At 37.5% G+C, this 16340-nt stretch overlaps 1 protein-coding gene across 3 annotated transcripts in view; it reads left to right on the forward strand.

The window, feature by feature from the left end:
- kiaa1549la (KIAA1549-like a) overlaps window positions 1-16340 on the forward strand; it is a 167539-nt gene that overhangs the window by 69062 nt on the left and 82137 nt on the right. For all 3 annotated transcript variants that reach the window (XM_084734596.1, XM_084734595.1, XM_084734597.1), the window contains 3 exons: window positions 2922-3144; window positions 6326-6459; window positions 8508-8676. In XM_084734596.1, coding sequence (XP_084590722.1) covers window positions 2922-3144; window positions 6326-6459; window positions 8508-8676 — 526 coding nt within the window. The remainder of the gene's footprint in view (window positions 1-2921; window positions 3145-6325; window positions 6460-8507; window positions 8677-16340) is intronic.

Genomic DNA, 16340 nt, shown 5'->3' on the forward strand with positions numbered 1-16340 from the left:
CATGCTCACACACACTCACACACACACACACTCCTCAGTTCACATCCTCTCCATCAAATAATGTAGACTATTATTTGGCAGTCTGGATCAGACTATTGAGAGACAGCAGCAGAACCAACAAGGTATAAAAATGTCCAGAGCTTTAAATGCTGTGATATGTAGACACTGTTTTGAGGCATTGTTAATGGGCAACTATAACAAACATCATGAAATTAGCATGCAGCAGTATTTAATGTGTTGCATCACTGAACAATGTGGTTAACCATAATTGCTTGCAAAGATCTGCCAGTTTTACAGCTTTAAAATGTTGCCAGGGAGAAAGATGTGACAGCAGAGGGCAAGCTTAGTGTCGGCTTGGCTTTATTAGGTACAGTGCTGCTTTAAAGTAGGTATGCAAAACAAACGTGACATCAAAACCTTGCAGTTTCTGCAGGGTGCCTGAGGAAGCCCCTGGTTTAGCATTTACAAGTGGTGTTTAAAAATTGGTTCAGAACATTATAGTGTGGCTGTAATCATACATACAGACATTTTAATGTAATGTTTGAACAGTATGAACAGCTGATTAATGCTTGGTAACACAGGAGAGTGATAATCATATATAATTATTTATATCTTCATTAGCTTTAAATAATAATATTATTTACAAAGTTGTTTTAAGCCTGCAATACATGTTTAGAGGAAGTTTATGAATGTTTTACAGCAGTGTAAGCTAATATAGATCTTATGATTGGTATTCATACATTTATTTATAAAAGCATTAGTACTATAAACAATTTAAAATCCAAAACCTAACCTACAAAGGATTTGTATTCTTTAATGACTTAATAAATGTGTAATAGGTTTACCCATATTCTTTAATAAATTATTCCATATTGTGCTGGTTATTATGTTAAGGAATGCAGGAATGCATTGCATCTTTTAAAAGGAATATTGAGTCAGAATGATTCATGCCAGAGTGCATAAAATAAACGTTGTGTTATAAGGATTTTCATGAATGAAGACATCCATTTTGAGCAAACCTGCATTTTGTAAAATGCCTGCAAAATGTAGTAATTTGTCACAAAAAGAACCTTATTACATATTGTATCCAGGCTGTTAATTACATAATGTGGTGTTATTTCATAATGAGTAGTTACATCTTTGTATATTGTATGGGAACAATTCAAAAACTGATCAAGTGTATGTGTCCGGCCGTCTTAACCATGATTTATCCGTCTTCTGTAACTGTGTGCTGTTAGACACAAATAATCCACACAATGCAGCCATTTTTTTTTTTTTTACTACAAGTGTATGTGATTGTGGACATTGTAGTGTATGCAGTACATGCTGTTTTTAATTGCTGATGAGCAACATATGTCTTACAGAGACATTTCCTGATCATCAGTAGATGTGGTTGTTTACAATTTATCTATATCTATATAGAATATATATAATTAGCTATTGCTGTTATAACTGTCACTCTGTGTTATAAACCAATTATTAATAGTTTTTATTCTGCTATAAGAAAATACTTAATATGAGGGTTTGAAACAAATTGTGACCACTCAGCTGACAGCTTTGAAGAACCGTTTTAAAATTAAAAAACAAAATAACATGCAAAATATGGAATCAGTGATTTTATTTTCTTAAAAGAGCTATTTTTGGCCAAAAGCTGGAACTATTAAATTGTCTATTTTCCTCTGAGACTTTTCTTCTTTTTGGATGTGACTCAAGACTGGCCACCAGCAGAAATTTCAAGAAAAAAAAAAAAAAAAGGACCAAGCTGTAGCTATGACGCACATTTTAGTTAATGAAATGTTAAAACTCTTGTTGTGTAATTTTGTCTATAGGCAATTTAGGCCAACAACAATCATAATGAAAATCAAAATGTTACATAAAGTATTTATTTCCATACAATAAATATAATAAGGGGCAAAAAAGCCACATATGGCTCCAGACCTTCAGTGTAGGAGAACAAGAGGACATAAAATCCCAAATGCTTTACAGTCAAATATTATCATGAAAAGGAAATGGTTAAAATTCCTCACTCAGTGATTTGAGTTAAGACATAAAGTAAAAGATCCAAAAGATCTCTTTTTGTTTTCTAATGAAATGCAAAACACACAGGTATGTTGTTGGAATAAAAGAATGTGTCGCTGAGGATAATTAAAAACCAAAGAGCTTCTTGATGAACTGGGGCTAAAGCTTCAGCGAGTGCTGGCAGGTAGGTATGGTTTAAAAAAAAAAAAAACAGGCTGAGTTTTTTAAATTTTTGTTGGAAGATTAGAAGAGGTAATGAGATACAGTTTCACCAAGAGAGGGTGGGTTTTTTTTGTAGAAAAAGACTAGCTTGGGGCAGCTGGCTAACGCTTACAGATGAGACTGTGAGGAAGAGAAGGATGAAGAAAGAGGAGGGAGCCATAGTAACAGCCACAGCTGCTCAGTGTGGATGAAGGTGGAGGGGAGAGGAAGGTGGGCGGCGTGTAGTTCCAGAAATACGAGCCTTGACTCACCACCAATTGTTGTCTGTATGTGTTTTTCCAGGACACAGTTAGTCAGATTTATGACTGTTGAAGCCTCAAATGAAAATATTCCCTCAAGGCAGATTTGCCTTTCAAAAAAAAACAAAAAACACAAGGATTATAAATACTCTTAGTCTGATGCATTTGTATTCTAAACCTATAGCTCAGGCACAACATGTGTTAGAAAAAGGTGCTTTACACCTCGTCTCTGCTGCAGTCTTCTGAGTGTTTCACCTGGTAGCACTGATTTCTTCTTTGATGCTTTGGGTAGTAAATGCAGGCTTTGAAATAAGAACACAAGTCATACAAGCATCACCACGTTGTGAGGATATATGTACACTGAATCTGTTGAAATACAGATGCGAGTGTAGTGAACAAAAAACAAAACAAAACCTATAACTTCTTCTTTTTCTGTCTCAGGTGGAACGTGATGACTGCAGCCCCCACAACGTGACGCTGGGTTACTACGTGACCAGCGGCAAAGCTGTCTATATTTCCTCCTTGGTGGTTGAGGCGCTGAATGTTTACGGTTTTGACAAGCTGCTGTCGGACATCAGGCAGCACACACCGTTGGTCAAGGCAGTTCTGGTTCCCGTGGCAACCTGGCTGCCCAGTCCGAGCATTCACCTGCAGCTGAAAACAGGTGATGAAACCAGATGGAAAACAAGACAAGAAAGAGAAACCTTTATGTAACAGAATCTACCGAAAAGCGGTCGGAGGTGGAGTGCGAGGGGATGAAGACTAGCAGAGGTTGGAGAAATGTGGATGAGGAGGATGAGGAGTAGGAGGAGGAGGAGGAGGAGGAGGAGGAGGGAGAGAATGTGAGCGGAGAGATAGAAAATGCAATGAGAGTACAGGGAGGGAGACACAGGGGAAGAGTGGAGCAGAGACAAAATTAGAAAATTCTGATTACATGTCTGCTCTCCTTTACTCTTCTCTGATACCCTAAATCCCATACAAACTCCCATGATTGCAGAGCAAAGGCAAATTGGTCCATTCATTTAGTCAGCCTCTTAAGCCTCTTTAAAAAACACATTTCAGAGCGCGCGCGCACACACACACACACACACACACACACACACACACACACACACACTTAAATTGAGTCTTGTGGGAACAAGGGTAGGAAAATCAGTGCAATTAACAATTTGTTATTTAAAAGATGCATATGCAGATTGAAAACCCATTACTTTTCTCAGCTAAGAATTTTATTTTTTAAAATTGTTGGTCTGGCGTTTCATTTTGCAGTTGTGTTGCTTATGATTAAGATTAAGAGGATGTATTGGCAGAACGTGCCAGAAATGGAATTGAATATTCATAAGTATGTTTTCATTAGTGTATAATCACCTGAAAATTGTGTTTTCGTCACCTTAGAATGTGATATTTATATCAGAGGGCCAGGTCAGAAGGGGAAGAGGAGGGTGAGATGAGGTGTTTGCAATGTTGAACTCGATACAGACCCACTAAATCCTCTTAAGACTTTGACTAATCTTCAAAATTGATTGAATTATGAAGTTAAAATTACTTTTATAAAGTTGCATTAACTTCAGTCTTGCTTTTAAATTTGTTTTGGGGAAAATTGGTGTTAATCACATTATTAACTACAAAACAAAACCAACACCAATAAGGACTAATGCAAAGTATATACAGTGCTTATATGATAAATCTCATATATATTTTTTTGCCAGTATGGATGTGAAATGGCATCCATAATTGTCTTAAAAGTCTTTAAAACACTTCCAATTTATTTGTTGAAACATGCAGAAGCCCTGCTTTAAATTAAAGACACTATGTACATTGTTTGCATAATTCTTTTTACCATTTCTTAAAGCTGCACTGAAAAATATATTTGGCTTTATGGCCTGATTTTTTTCTGGGTTTTTCACATGGAAACACCCACTCAGCCATTACAAAAACCACAGCACCAAGTGGCAGACAAAGTTAGCAATTAGCTGGTGAACGTAGAGCAACATTTTTTTTTTTATGTTGCTTTCAAGGCATTCATCTTACTATATTTCAGACAACTGGCTTTAGAGGGGGCACCAGAGGTTTCATTGGATACAAGTAGGGGGGCTCCAAGGAAAAAATGTTGGGAACCACTCTTTTAGACTATGGTGCCTTTAATCACCAACACAAATCTGTGCTGTGTCCTCAGATTGCATATTTCACTTGTGTGATGTTTACCGCAGTAAAGACTTCCCATGTTAGTGTGCAGCTGTGTTGAGGCGAGAACAAAAATCCATTTCTAGCTTGTTCGGCTCAGAAACCATAAATACACAGAATATGGCAATTTACCATCCACAGCACAATTTGCATAAGATTACCAACTGGGTCAACACTGTTTGTGCCTGTGTTACAGACGATGAGACCAGTGAAGGATGTTGAGTTTTTTCGCCTTTTTTTTTTTTTTTTTTTTGGAGACGTAGCCTGCACTCATAAGCACCACGGTGTTTGAATTTAGGTCAGAATATTGTTCCACCTCTCCTATCCCCATCCTTTTAGAGGCTTTTTTTCAAAAAGAACAGAGAAAGACAGAGTACAGGGAGAGAATGGAGGACAACCACGGTAAAAGGACTGAGACGATATTAATAAAATCCTCCATAATCTGCTGATGGACTCAATATTGTTTACCCTGCTTCTTCCCGATGTGGAACTGCCTCACGCTGATAGACAACTTCTCTTTTCATTGTTCTCGTCCTAGGTAGTTGCGATAATCCTCTTTCTCTGTCTCACTGCTTAGGTTTATCGGTCACACAGACAGCATCTATCTAGAGCGCTACTTTCATTAATACCAGAAACACAAACCCGGATAAAGCCTGATGAAGTCCATCGATGTAGAGTTTCTAAATGTTTTTTTCCCCTGCTGTTTTTCATTGTTTCAGTTCAGTTGGAAGAAAAAGTTCAGTTCTGACACCAGATAACTGTTGTTGGTGCCATAAATGCAATCTGGTTTTAGAACCAGTACTGATGAAGCTTTGAGGAAATCTGAGCTGCAATAAAAAATAATCAATGTACTGTTTGAGTATTTCTTCATCTCAGAAATACAGTTGACAATGACTTAGTGCCAAAAAATTTGAAGGATGATTAAGTAGCAACTTGGGCAGTAGGTATCAACATGTTGCAATTTCCAAAACATTCAACAGGGTTCTCACAGGCGCTGGAAATCCTTATAAATACTTGAATTTTAATGTAGTGTTTTCAAGGTTTGAAAAGTGTTTGAGACTGAAGTTACTTCCACAATAAATGAGTCTGAGCCTAATTTGGTAAATCAGAAAATATTAAAATTTAAGAAGCTGAAATCAGAGAATTTTAGAATATATAGTAATAATATCTAAGAATATCTAATTGTTGCAGCTCTGTCAGGATGCCGGATATATTCCTTTAGTTTGTCTCCCTTCTGTAGAATTTTGTCATGAAACATAAGTTTAGTTGTTTATAGCAAAATAACACCAGATTTTAACATTTTGAGCATATACATGTATATAAGTATGTCATTTACCACAGCTGTGAGGTGCTGGAAAAGCTTGAAAATGGACCTTGAAAATGTTTGAGAAGTGCTTGAATTTGACTTAGGTTCCAAGGCTATAAATCAGTACCAACTGCATAAAATAAATACAAAAGAAAATGAATTTCAGTCAGGGTTCCTACACCTTTTCCAGACAAATCTGCCAAGCTCGCATCTCAAAAGACAGCTATAAGAATTTTAAACCATCCCACTAAATTAGAAGTACAGTACAGATTTGTAGGGACTGCCATTTTTTTTGTCTGAAATAAATTTCTTTTTGAATATCAACTAAATGCTATTTTCTTTCTCTCCCCACCAGTGCTGAGGTTTGTTGGCCCAACAGACAACATCTACTCCTGCAGTTTTGTCCAGATGTTGGAGCAGAGGCTGGAAAACGCCTTCGACGAGGCTCAGGACAAAGTGCTGGAGACCTACAACAGGCTCGCCGTGGAGGTACCACATGGGTTGATGGAGGCTGTTTTTAATGCAGGGAGCCAAATATGTCATATTTGCATGTGGCATGCTAATCAGGCTAATGAATAATAAAGCTCCAGGTAACATCCTGCACATTTACAAACATGCAAGTTTTTTGCGTGGCTGGACAGCGTGGCCTGGAGCTGGGTATTGTTAAAAAAAATATGATACCAGTACTAATACCAGTACCCTTAAAGTGATGCTAGTACCAACTGAGTACTTAATTCAATACCTTTTCTTTCATTTTGGTGGCACATCAGCATGCTGAACTGCCAGTTCTGCCAAACACGCCACGCTCGACTTCACCGCCACAGACTGTATGTAGCTGCTAGCTGTAGCTGCAGTAGATGCTTCACTGCCAATTAACACATAAAACACAGAAATTTGTTCTGTAATTTTTCAATAAAAGGTGACAAAAGTCAGACAAGATTTGTTTGCAATTCACACTTCAAGCAGGATGTGCCTGTAGAGGCTCATAATGTTTTATTTCTGCAGACACAATCAAAGCTCAATCTTCCACAGCGCTGTTATAGGTTTAAACCCTTTCCTTTTGTTCTCCACTTTCCTTCATTTTCATTTTCTATCTCTTTCTCTCCGGCTGTCAAGGCACTCTCCTGAGTGCAGGGTATACATGCACACATCATCATAATCATAAAGTAGGTCTCAGCAAGCAGAAGCAGATATAGGGGTCCATTCATAATTCACCCTCTGAAATATTAACGCTCATGGAGGAATGTGATGGGAATTCCTGGTATCTCGTATCATCATCCACTCTACTATGGTGACTCAGTCACATTAGTTTCAGAGCGCCACAAAGGTCTTATTTTAGACTGAAAAAAACATTGTTCATTTAAAGTGTTGTACTGTGTTTGGAGCTCTGTTATACATTCTTTATTTGAATCTTAGACATTTGGTATGATACCATTAGATCTCTCTGTATGAATGGTTGAATTATACATGTGCCCTCTGCTGCCTGTTTACAAGTTTGCTATAAATAGAAAATTGAAAAATCATTCTTTTTTTTTTTTAAATTGAAGAGGTATTCAAGTACAGACCTTTATGAAATATTACAAAAATCAAAAACGGACATCAGTGTTGACACAGAATTGGAGACAAAAACAAAAATGGGACAAAAACAAATAAATCATAAATAAATCCAATAAAGAAAATAAGATTCAGGGTGTTTCTGTCAGTCAATAGTTGAGTTGATTCCTCCATCTGTTAAATATTTACATTTAAATCTTACCATCTATGAATGCAGTCCTTACCTAACAAATTAAAATTGTTCATCAAAATATCCAAGTTTTTCTCCTTCATAAGTACTTCGCTGTTATCGACATCACATTTATCCGTTGCAACAGTGAACAGTATCTTTAGATTGAAGCCAGCTCTGAATTTAAATCCAAAAATTCCTGTACAGATTCACACCGGATGAAAATCTGTTCTGCATCTCAATACCCCTCTACCAGAGGGTCACCACTTTTCCTTCTCATATCATTGGGGTCGTATTGTGCTGATAAAACTCCTGATAAATGTGTTAGTGAACTGATTGTTAGTTAAGTTGATACCGTCAATACAGAGTGGCCTTATTTCTGATGCAATGTTGGAATTGTTTTGAGGGGAGCTGGATGACCCTTTTCACTTTTTTATACTGACTAACTGGACAGGGAAGATTAAATTTGTCACAGAAATCTTCAAAACTTACCAAACTCATCCATCAAATGAGTCACAGCCCTTGTAGTAGCATAGTTGATTTAAACAAAATATTACTGGAGACCATCTTTTGATGGGATCTTAGCAGCCACAGTGTTGACCACACTCATCTTCAAAATTGTCAGATACACATCTGTCAACTTTTGTGACTGTATGACAAAATTCAGACAAAATCTGTCCATATACAGACAGAAAGACAGACAGAACACTTGGCAAAATACTCAAGATGACCTCTGTGGTAGTTCCCACTTTAAGAGGAGTCTACATGACCACATTTGCCATGGTGACACTCACGTGTGTGTGTATATCTCCAGATCCAGGGTGTGTCCCAGGAGCCGGGGTCTCCGTCCGTCTCTCTGGTGTATGTGGTGAAGAATCAGGACACGATTCTTAACGGGACCATCTCCAGTGGCCTCCTCAACCAGCTGACCGCTGAGCTGGTGGGATACTTTCTGTTTTACCCGCCCCTGGTCATCGCTGAGCGTAAGTAAAACCACAGTGCACCTTATGCTTTAGTGATGACACAGATCTAATTAATGATCAGTATATTTGAGTGCTGTGTCAGCTCTCTGATTAATTCAAATCTGCCTTCATTCTTAAGCTGGTGTCCAGCAGTTAACAAATGGATTCCTAATAAGACGGGCCTGTGGACTTTTATTGTTACTAAGTTACTTTTATATTCAATGTTTCTCACAGAAATACATCCCAGAGGTCTACCAAACAAAATGTTAAATGTATTTCTTAAATCATGAAACAGTTGCAAAGCAATTGAATTCAGTGGAAACCTCTTATATAGTTTGGAACAGAATCATCCCTATAAAATGCTATAAAATAATTTGCTTATAGTAAGTAGTTGTAGTTGTAGTACAGTGTTCAATTTTGGTCTTTTCACTAATGAAAAACAATTCTTAAACTGCAGTAATTCTATGCTTATTGTCAGGTCCCATGATGCTCAATGAAAGCACCCAAAAAGAAAGTAGTTGTCTCTCCATGAAAAACTTGTCCTTGAAGCTTGTGACAAACAGCCAAAAACACACCAATGAGCTGCAGCAGGGAAGCTTGTGTTCTTTGGTTACCTTGTGTAGTCCAATCAAACAGCAAGAAACAGTCTGCTAGTGATGGAGACGGAAAAGAAAAAAGTACTTATTATTCATGTTGTAATACACAATAATCTGCATGAGAAATAAAGAATAACAAAACTTTGGCTTCGTAATCATCTGCTTATATTAATCAGACGTGATCACTATAAGAAGCTTCCACTGTATTTAAAATTCCCACATTATTTGCGTCATTGTTTGTTAGCCGACAGTCCTAAATCTGTTGGCTCATAACTAAGTTTCTGTGTACACTGATCAGTGGAATGTATGCAGAAATATGACTTATATGTGTACAAAATGGACACATACTTATAAAGACATAAATGGTACCTTCAGCAATATATTGTTCAATTAGAAGCTCTAACAAAAAAGCTCATATGGTATATCACTCAACATACAGTATGACAGTGCTGCTAAATAAACAATGTCTTAAAGGGACAGCTCACCCCAAAATCAAAAATATATATTTTTCCTCTGGCCTGTAGTGCTGTTTATCCATCAAGATTGTCTTGGCATGAGTTGCAGATTTTTGGATATATGAGCCATAGAGATGTCTGCCTTCTCTCCAACATTATGGGACCAGATGTCACTTGTGGTGCTCAAAGCACCAAAAAATAAGTTTGGAAATTTCAATACCTCTTTTCAATCATCATCAATCTTTACTCAGTTATTAAAGATAATACACAGACCTTGTTCTGATTATGTTTCACATAGGAACTACTTTCTATCTTGTAGGAAAGAAAGTAGTTCTGTTAGATTATATTGCAAACTCTGCATCTCACACCAATAAATTTGGATGGATAAATGGCACTACAGGCCAGGAGGGAAGTATATATTTTTGATTTTGGGGTGAACTGTCCTGTTAAGTTTGTCCACAATGATTTTTATTATTCAGTAAGGACATTTTGGATGAATAAAAGTCAAGTGACAGTTTTCAATCCTTTATGAGCAGTCAGTTTTCTTATATAAAGGTTTCCAGATTATAAATAATGAAGCTGAGCCTGTGGTTGCATACTCTTCTCACAACAACATATATCACTTGCACAAATTTCATTATGGTGCTGGCAGTGCTCTGCACACTGTTTTGCTGCCACGCCTGCTGACACAAATGGCTCTTCTGAAATCGTCACTCCCCACTTCCTGCTGCTGTTTATGTTTATGTTTGTTCAATGCATCCATCTGGAGAGTCGACAGGAGATGCTCCATGATTTCAGTGTCCACCGAGACTGTCAGTTGTGTCTGACTTTTGTCTCAAATGGAAAAAAAGTTGCCCTCAGAGTCTCCTCTGAGGACAGCTGGGACCGGCTCTTTTTGCAGGGATGGAAATGTGGTAAAAGTGTAACAGTAACTGATTGCTTATTTGAAAACTCAACTTAATAACTGAGGAATTGAAGTGTAAAACTAGTGTGTCATGTTGTGTAATGAGCAGTGGTGGAGAGAGTACTGTTTTTATTACTCAATTACAAGTAAAAGTACAAAGTATTAATCACAAAAACTACTCAGTGTTAGTTACTTTTTAACTACTGCTCACAGTCACCTCTACAAATTTTGTGCATTTCATAGTTTAAAATGCTCACAATAGATAATAATTTATAATTCCAAAATTTTAGATTTAGAATTTTTTTCTCATTTTCTTTTTTTTCTGGGTTATTTTGTCATCATTTGTGATTATTTTGAGTTATCTCTCCAAACAAGGGTTGCAAATTTTATGCGTTTTGCTTTAATAGTGGAAATACTAACAATCGATTAATCATTAATAATTTATAAAATACAAAACATGTTTTTTCCCCTCATTTTCTATTTCTCTCTTTTTGTCTCATGTTTTTTTTCTCATTTTAAGTTTTTAGTTTTTCCTTATTCAACAAACGTTTCCACTGGACAAAACAAAGTTGATTTCGTCTTGTTTTATCCCTATGTCCTGGTTTTCATTGTCTTGTTTGTGATCAGATCACCTGATTGGCTACAAAAATGCAGATGAAAGGTTTGGATATTAATTCAAATTGTACTCAGTACTCAACCATGATTTTAAAAGTAACTAAGTAGATTACATCTTGTAATGCATAATTAAGTATAAGTTAAAGTACAGACTTGAAAGTCTACTCATAACTCAGTTACTTCCTCCCCTTGTAATGAGTACAACCCCAACACTGGTGGGGAGAACACAGGTCAGAGGCAGGACCCCAGTTTCAACACAGTACATCTACACTCATGTGTGACTTTGCTGAATACTTACCTCTTGTGGTATCTAACCAGGGAGAATTTTTATTTGGAACTACTTTCAACCAAAGATGGCCTGTGGCTTAGTAATGGTGGCTTTATTTCTGGGAAAAAAAACACTAAGTAGTTTTTGTGACCACAAAATCAGAATTCAATTTGGCTTCATTATTAAATCCAACTCTATCTCCATGGCTAAATACCACTATGGGTGAGTGGGAAAATGTGTTGTTGTTGTTTTTTTTTTTTTAAATGGGTGGACCGACCCTTTAAATGTTGGACCTTGATTTCCCTTGATAGCGCATTAGTATGATGAACATACATTTGCAGTAATTAATTCTATGTTGAATCCAAACAGGCTTTACACACAATCAAAGGTCACATATTCATATGCAGATCAGCCGCTGAGGTCATGTGGCAGCTTGTCTGGATGTTTTGAGCAGCCAGCAGCTACATGAGTTGGCATCACTGCTCGTGGACATTTCATTCTTCACTCGTAATGCTAATTTCTGAGCCACAAAGAGTTGTTTTGCTTTTATGGTCATACATAAGGACTTGGCTAGCATTGCCTAACCCAGAAGTAATGGTGTCTAGCCAGCAAATTAGAGTCCAGTCAGGGTGCTTAATATTCATTCGCTTGATGTACCCCCAAGCTGTCCTCTCAGACGCACTGCTGGACAATCATGATGCATTTGTAATTATTCACAGAGGGCTGTAACTGAAAATGAAAAGGAACAATTAATCTGTGGACAAAGCACGTGGCTCTGACAGCAGCATTCGACACAAATATCTAATTTGTAATGTTTAGCTAAGTGCTGTAGAAACACACCAACTTTTTGAGTCGTGCCAGAGCTAATTTCCAGTACAATGCAAAACAGGATTGGTGTTGACGTTCTGCTGGTTTGACATCATGTTGTCCGAATGGCTAATTTCAGCTCACTGTCGCACACACTGAAAATATGCTCTCTCCATTACAGCTAGTGTTCACTTTTGGTTGATAAGGTGACTTAAAAAAAAATCTATGCACTAGATAAACACCCACCCCCCACCCCCACACACACACTCACACACATATGTTAGGAGGGCTTTCTTTAGCTGTACCAACACATTTTTATATTTTAAAAAGAAGTTCATATAACCTGCAGTTTATGAACAGCTGAGGGTAACAGAGGCTCAGCAGAGATTTAATGGATCATATTCCACAAACGTAACTGACATCACTGTTACAATAATAACAAAGAACAGTTCACTCTTCATTTCGGTTTATATATATATTTTTATATCCAATATTTATCAGCCAATATATAACAATACCGATATAGACCGATATACCTGCGATCGGCCAATATTAAGTGATAATTAAACGGCCCTGATATTCTTTGTGTATACCAATTTATGATATACCACTGTGCCATTTCAGGCACAAGCCTTTCTTCAGACATGAAACAAATACATTTATTTAAAGTTATGGTGATTATATAATGGTGAGCACTGTAAACATTTCAACAACTAAAATGGATGTAGAATATATTCTAAAATATCATCAGGTCAAAAAGCGTCATACTTAAATGTTGTATTTAGAGGAGAAAAACCTACAGTAATAAGCACCGTAGAAAAGCATATAATTCATAGACAATATAATAAATGATAAAATAAAAGTCCCCATAAAATATACTATATATGTGCGCACACACAAACACACACACACACACACACACACACACACACACACACACACACACACACACACACACACAAGAAATGTAAAATTTTCACCTTATCTGTCAGGTCAAAAATCCTTATATAATACGAAGAGATTCATCAGAACAACTTGAATATCCAATGACTACAACATCAGGTATGAACTGTCATAATGCTATGCAATAATCATGAAGAAAACAAAGGAAAATGTAACCTAACCTGAAGGATCTTTGTTTGAACTTTCATCACCTCAGCTCATTTTCTTCCTCTAATAGACCTGGATGTACTGATGGGTGTCTTGCATCGAGATACATTAACTTAAACTAATAATATGCCAAGAAAGTGTGAAGATCCTTTTTTTTTTCCCTACGTAGCCTTAGTGTAACCCTCAGGCTGTGAGAGTGTTGACTTGAAAACACAACAGAAACTGTGCCCACATCGCCAGTTTGTGTGTTTTAAGAGCCTTTTAGCAGCAGCAGGAAGGAACAAATGTACAGAGCCGAGTCCTAAAAAAGGTTTTTTTTTACATTCTGAGCCTTATTTTAGTCTTGAAAGGCTCACCAGACAGAGGTTGGAGGTAGGATGGAGGACTGCCAGCAGTGAAGGATTACAATATTGACACAAGAGGAGCAGAGATATTTTGAGCTGAAGAGGAGACAGAAAATGAGCGCGTCCCAGCAGGTCTTGGTTGGCCTTGGAGATGTTCTAACCGCAGAACTGGACATCAGGACGTTAGTCATTACATAACAGTTGTTGTGCTGCTTGTTCTCTGCGCTGCTGGGCTGAGACGAACTTACACAGCCATATGTATGGTGCCTTCAACAGCACTGACTACCGAGAACCATCGAGTCAACTGCAGGGCAATGCATGATTCATGACTTAGCGTATGTTTGACCTGCTTCTCTCTGAGATGGGAATTCAGGATTAGTCTATACTGTGTAAGAAAAGAAGGATGTCAGTCTATACTATGGCCTGCAGCGTAGAAAGAGCCTCAGCATCCAACCGTGTCTCCTACAAAATACATTTATGCAACTTTTCTGAATACAGTTGGCAGGAAATGGGGTTATGGTTGGATTAACTTTACAGGGAACCATTTTTCTTGTAGTGTGGTTTCATTGTACCAGACAGTCAGTTATTCTGACCTACTGACATCTTGTGAGTTCTAAATGTGAGGTAGTAGCTTCAAACCTACAGCCCTTACATTTCTTCAAGGGCACGCCTCACTGGAAACGATGCTCTCCTCTAATTCTCCTCACAATTCCTTCATGTCACTGCACCAGTATGAATGGCCGTTTCTGCAATGGAGTTTTTTAAACGCTCTATTGTTTCCACCCAGTTTCAACAATAAAAACAAAGTTAAAAACTGAACTTATCATTTTTTTATATTAGGAAGGGTTCAGATTACTTTAGGTTGCAGTGGTGCACCATTTCATGGTATATCATGGTATGTGGGTTATAATACTATGTGCATTTGCTTATCTATGATATTGAATTCTATGATAGAGGTGTTATAAAAAAAAATATAGGACATAATAACCAAACAGCACAACCAAAAATCCCCTTCTCTTTTCTTTTTTTAAGTCATTTTTTATTCACACACAAAACACAACCTGGAGATGCAAATACAAGTACACTTGTTTAAAGTTCACATTCTTTTCATGTCCGTTCTGAGCATTATTACGCAGTTATTACTCTGCACTGGTAGTAATAACTCTCCAGGTACATACAGTGAGCCTGTAGCACCCTTAAGTTAACAATACAATAATTACAGTATTCACTAAACACATTTTTTAAAGTGTACCTGTTAAAGGAATCTAATAAAATTAAAAACCTTTCAACGAGTCTGTCTGTTTTCAGTTGCAATTTTGCTGTGATTTTCTCCATGATGAAGACTTTTTTTTTAACCCGTCTCTTCATTGCAATATGTCAGAAATGGTTATCATTTTCTTTGCTATGAAGAGCAGAGCTCTCAATAATGAAATCAAGTCCCTATCTCTCATACTATCTGGGAGTATCCCTGGTATGATCTAGAGCAAAATTAATACCACAAATCTGTTAAACACCCCTCTATTTTCATTCCTTTAAGGGTCATTGTTACTGATGATAATAAGAGTTGTGTAATACCATATACCAAGATACTGTGAAACCATGATCATTTCTGAGATGGTTATTGGACTGTGAAAATCTCACACCATTGCAACCTTAATTACTGTTATGTGTAAGAGGTCACACATGGTCATGAACCCAAAGAGAATTATCACCTGAGTCTGCAGATCTCCTCAGCTCTGCACAGCTTTTAAGCTCCTGTCAGGTTTCCCAGCGTGCATTTTTATCGTTTTGATTCAGTCTCTCATCAACATTGTTTCCAGCAGCAGTATGCTGTTTTCAGCAAGCTTTATCCACGCTAACTGTGTGAGGAAAAAAAAACAAAACAAACATAAATTAAAGGTGTTTTGTGCTTTTGGACACGTGTGTGCACACCTCAGCCAAACGCACAGTTTGTTGTCTTGTGCAGACGGACCTACTGCGCCACAGACTTTACACTTCGACCGGGATTTAGGTCACCAGGTCTGTGATGTTAGACCTCCTGCTCAAAGGTGCACAGACAGGCGCAAGTTAATTTGCTACCTTGCAAACATGAGAGAAATGACAACCACACCGGTATAAGAAAGGTATATATGAACATAATTACATATTCAGGGTTCTCCTGAATATTTTAAAATGTGTAATGGTTGAGGTAACGTGGCATTGGGACTACTTACAGTAGGTGCAGGCAAAAGTAGTTAGTTATTTCTTTATTCTTCATCATCTGCCTCATGAGGGATGAACAGACCATAGACCCCATAGATGAACCACTTGAGCTCTGTTTGTATTCCACTCCAGCCTCTAATGCCATCTGTGAGATTTTAAAAGGGCAAACAGCTGTACAGCTCCTATCATCTGAATCATGCCATAGGCAATCTGTTGTCCATGCCCCCTGAATGAGCTAATTTTAGCCCAGTGAGATTAGATTAGTATCTATTTGTGCGTGCTCTCAACACCCAAAGGGCTAAAACACCACACTTCACATCCAAACCCACTTGGCATCGCCACGGAAACCCTGTCTGTTCCCTTAAAAAACAGCAGCTCTCACTA

Source organism: Lutjanus erythropterus, chromosome 13 (genome assembly GCF_056507025.1).
Source record: "Lutjanus erythropterus isolate fLutEry1 chromosome 13, fLutEry1.hap2, whole genome shotgun sequence".
In the NCBI taxonomy this organism is placed as follows: domain Eukaryota; kingdom Metazoa; phylum Chordata; class Actinopteri; order Lutjaniformes; family Lutjanidae; genus Lutjanus; species Lutjanus erythropterus.